The sequence below is a fragment of the Cricetulus griseus genome, chromosome 2 (assembly GCF_003668045.3).
Source record: "Cricetulus griseus strain 17A/GY chromosome 2, alternate assembly CriGri-PICRH-1.0, whole genome shotgun sequence".
In the NCBI taxonomy this organism is placed as follows: Eukaryota; Metazoa; Chordata; class Mammalia; order Rodentia; family Cricetidae; genus Cricetulus; species Cricetulus griseus.
The window spans coordinates 335,718,487-335,723,181 of record NC_048595.1 but is presented as its reverse complement, the minus strand read 5'-3'; the positions used below and the strand labels follow the sequence as shown (position 1 = coordinate 335,723,181).

Below are 4,695 nucleotides of genomic sequence, written 5' to 3'. Positions count from 1 at the left end.
GATATTTATATTACAAGGTCTAACAGTAACAAATTACAGTTATGAAGTAGCAACAAAGTAACTTTTCAGTTGGGAAGGTCACCATCACATGAGTAACTGTATAATTGGGTCACAGCATTAGGAAGGTTGAGAACCACTGCACTAGAGCAATATAAATATAAATAACTCAACAATTCAATAGCTATTAGAAGCTCAGGAAAAGCTAAGAGACAGTCTGCATTTTTAATGGGTCACTGTCATAAAATACAGAAATTACCTCTAGCAAGTATTTTGTAGTTGACTTCTCCCAATTAGAATGAAATGTTTGAGGATAATAATCTACCATATAATATCAAAAGTTGTAACCAGTGTTTACAATAGTACTTGGCATTGAAATATTAATTCAATTGTTAATTGAATATTGAATTGTCTTTGTTGCAATGTATTTCTGTTGCATGTTAGTTCATGACATGGTCTTGATATGTAGCCTGAACACAGGCTTCTCATCAGGATGGCTACCAAGGATATCTTTTTTGTAGGAGTTGTGCCTAGAGAAATAATGGCTTTCATTTTAAGGTTGTTTTCTGACTTTTGCCTGTTTCCTTCTTTTTAAAACATATTTTCATTTATTCCTTAAGAGTTTCATACATGTCTGCAATGTTTTGTTACGATATACCCGTACTGTACTCTCCAACTCCTTCTAGCATCCTGTACTTAGTGTCTATGCTGCATAATTTTATGTCAATTTAACACAAACCAAAATAAGCTGATAGGAGGGAACATTGACTGGGAAAATGCCTTCATAAGACATTTTCTCAATTATTAATTGATGAGGGTGGGGCATCCCATTGTCCCTGGGGCGATCACTTGGCTGGTAGTCTGGATTCTCTATAAAAAAGAAGGCTGAACAAGGTAAAGGGAGCAAGATAGTCAGCTGCACCCTCCATGGTCTCTGCATGAGCTCCTGCCTCCTGATTTTACAGTTTGAGTTCCTGTCCTGACTTCCTTCAATGATGGGCTACAATGTGGAAGTGGAAGCCAAGTAAACCCTCTCTTCCTCAACTTGCTTTTGGTCATGGTGTTTCATTGCAAAAATAGTAAGTCTACCTAAAACAATGTCCTCTTCATTTTTAATTATTTCTACAGCCCAGTGAATCAAATTAATCTGGCCAGATACGTTTGCAAGTAGGGCCACTCATCAGAGCATGCACAACTTACCAGGGTCTTAACTGAATAAACTAACTTTTACCTCAGAATGTTTCATTACCAATAGCTAGGGTGGAGCCCTGTGAGCCCTCCCATGTCAGGTGCTGGAATGTTGACTGCTTTGATCTTGTAGGAATCGGTCAGGTACTACAACTGCTATGAATTTATGTGTGCAATGGCCCTGTTAGAGAACAAGAGTCACTGTTTTATAGCAGTTCTCCCAACCTCTGACTCAAAATCTTTCTGCCTCCTCTTCTCTCATGTTCTCTGAGCTTTGAAGATAAAAGGTTAGACATAGATGTCTCATCTAGGATGCACATTCTACAGCCACATATTCTTTGTGGAAAACACTATGGAATTTAGTGTAGAGGTTTCTCAAAAGGCAGAGCCAAATCATGTGAACCAGATATACAGCTCTTAGTCATATACTCTCTGGCGGTTTGAATAAAAATGACTCTCCTGGGCTCATATATTTGAATGCCTAGTGAGAGTGAAACTCTTTAATAAAATAAGGAGGACTAGGAAATATGGCATTGTTGGAAGAAGTGTGTCACTCGGGTTGGGCTTTGAGGATTTCAAAAGCTCATACTTGGCCCAGTGTTTCTCTCTTTGTATCTTGACCCATGGATAAGGACATGTCTCTCAGCTACTACTCCTGCATTACACTTGCCTGCCCCTATAGTCCCTGCTGCTATGCTTGCTGTCTTGATGATAATGGACTAAATCTGGGAAACTGTCACCAAGCCTCCAATTCTAAGCTTTCTTTTATAAGAGTTGCCTTGGTACTGGGAGATGGTGGTGTACTCCTTTAATCCCAGCACTAAAGAGACAGAAGCAGGTGGATCTCTTTGAATTCAAGGCTAACCTGGTCTACTAAGGGAGTTCCATGACAGGCTCCAAAGCTACACAAAGAAACCCTGTCTCAAACCAAAAACAGAAAAACAAAAATAAAACAAAAAATAAAGAGATATCTTGGTTATGGTGTTTCTTTACAGTACTATAACAGTGAGTGACTAAGACAGATTCTATATCCCAGTACTGAGATTCTTGGTCATTTTTCCTTGTTTTGAATGCATTAGTGTATGCATTATTTCATTTTGCTATTTAAATACTCTAAAACAAACAGGTAATAATGGTTTTTTTGTCTTCTATCGAATGTGTTTTCTCTGAGTATCCTATCCCTTTATTTGCAAATTCATGTTTATGGTCACTGCTTGCTTAGTTATCCAAGAAACTTCTTTCCATGTTTAAAAGCCGAGTCCTATTCTTAGATGAACATTCAAGAAAACTATGATTTACATATTATGTCACAAGACAAGCAACTAATGCAGTAAGCAAAGGAATTGAAGAAGAGGTAGTATTTATAAAGTGTGAGTAATTGTGGTGATATTTTGTTTGTGATCTGACAAATAAAGCTTGCCTGAAGATCAGAGTGTGGAGCTAAGCCACTAGTTAACCATAGAGGCCAGGCAGTGGTGGTACACACCTTTAATCCCAACACTTGAGAGGCAGAGGCATATAGATATCTGTGAATCAAGACCACCTTGGGCTACTCCATAGTGATTCAATTTAAAAGACAGAGTTCACACCTTTGATCCCAGCACTTGGGATCACACACGTTTAATTCCAGCACTGTGGAGGTAGAGACAGGAATGATAAGACTGGATGGAGAGAGAAATATAAGGCAGGAGAAGTCAGGAGCTCTGAGCATTCAGTCTGAGGATTCCTAGAGACAGGATCTCCCATTCGGTCTGAAGATTTGGCAGAAGTAAGAACTAGTGGTTCCTGCCATTTCGTGCATGCCAGGGAACGGAGAGCATCATCTGAAGCAGATCCAGAAGTGTGCCAATAGGCCTGTCGAAGTATTGGAATTTGAGCTTCGGTGTTTGAACCCAGGATCTTGTAATGCATCTTGATTCCTGTCCATTAGATTGTAAGGTGTATGTAGGTAATCTTGGAAACAATGCGAACAAGACTGAACTAAAGTGGGCTTTTGGCTATTATGGACCACTTCGAAGTGTATGGGTTGCTCGTAACCCTCCTGGCTTTGTCTTTGTTAAATTTGAAGATCCCCGAGATGCCACTGATGCTGTCCGAGAGCTGGATGGAAAAAGACTATCTGGCTGCCGTGTAAAAATGGAACTGTCAAATGGGGAAAAAAGAAGTCTCAATCGTGGCCCACCTCCCTCTTGGGGTCAATACCCTCGAGATGATTACCGAGATGATTACCGTAGGAGGAGTCCTCCACCTCAGCGAAGATCTCCAAGAAGGAGAAGATTCTCTCGAAGCCGAAGCAGGTCACTTTCTAGAAACAGAAGAGAAAGGGCTGTGTCTCGTGAGAGAAACCACAAGCCATCTCGATCCTTCTCTAGGTTTTGTAGCCGATCCAGGTCACATGAAAGGAAGTAGAAGACCTGTTTGCTAAAGAAGTGGTGTACAGAAAATAACTTCATTTGACATGAGTATGTACAGGAAATTCAAGTTTTGTTTGAGACTTCATAATCTTGGTGCATTTTAAAGGTATTCTGGCTGTTCAAATTTGCTTTGAACTTTAGTTTTTCATAGACTGAAATAAACCTAGATCCTGCCCAGTTAAAGTGTGACATGCTAATGATATAGAAACCACTTGCAGAAATGGAACAAAGCTCTAGTTTGTCTAAAAGTTGGGCTACCGTGTGGAGCTCTGGGTAAAATGATGGACAGCCTTTAAAAACTGTTAGTGAACACCAGCTAAGAGGTGGGAACTGCACACTGAAGGCTTTCAGAGATTCTTTACTGATTGCTATATATGGACGCAAAGCTGTAACATTATTTGGAAATGAAAGACTTTAAGTTACCGGTGTCCTATCAATATAAGGGTATATTGTAGAGCTGAACCTTTGAGTTACTGTGCAAGATTTCTTTTTCATGCTGTCATTTGTAATATGTTTCTGACAATCCTTGGGATTAAAGTTTTGGTTAAAATTGTTGTTTAACTTGAAAGCCTGTTTTTCCTTGCATACTCAAATCTGTGATCTTGGTATCAAGTCCAAATATAACATTCCTATTGGAAGCCACACTTATGTTTTCTTGTAAAGTGCTTTTGGATTAATAAAATACAAGTATGAAAAAAAGAAAACTGTGGTTTAGTGTTAAAAGAAAATCAAAGATAATTATCTTTGGTTTCTTTATTTTATAATCACTTGAATTTAGAAGCAAGGATGGCAACAGAGTGAGGACTTGACTTTCTTGTCCTTGCTAGTGTTTCTACGTCACTGCCAATTAGACTGGTCTTCAATTCCTATCGCTCTGGTTTTCCATTTTTTTAATGTTTCTTTTTTATTTGACTTAGAAAAAAGATTGTTTTACATGTTAATCCCAGTTCATACTCCCCCCCCCTTATCACTCCCCCAACTAAGACCCTACCTATCACATATCCTTTCTGCTCCCCAGGGAGGATGAGGCCCTCCTTAGGGGGTCATCAGAGTCTATCATATCCTTTGGGATAGGGCCTACGCCCACCCCTGTGTG

General features: G+C 39.4%; 1 protein-coding gene across 1 annotated transcript; it reads left to right on the top strand.

Annotated features, from left to right (window-relative positions):
• The first annotated feature begins 3,090 nt into the window (after positions 1-3,090).
• On the top strand, positions 3,091-3,594 carry LOC100750467 (serine/arginine-rich splicing factor 3-like). The gene has a single exon (XM_035439142.1). It carries the CDS (start codon positions 3,091-3,093, stop codon positions 3,592-3,594), a length of 504 nt encoding a protein of 167 aa, XP_035295033.1.
• Positions 3,595-4,695: the final 1,101 nt, after the last annotated feature.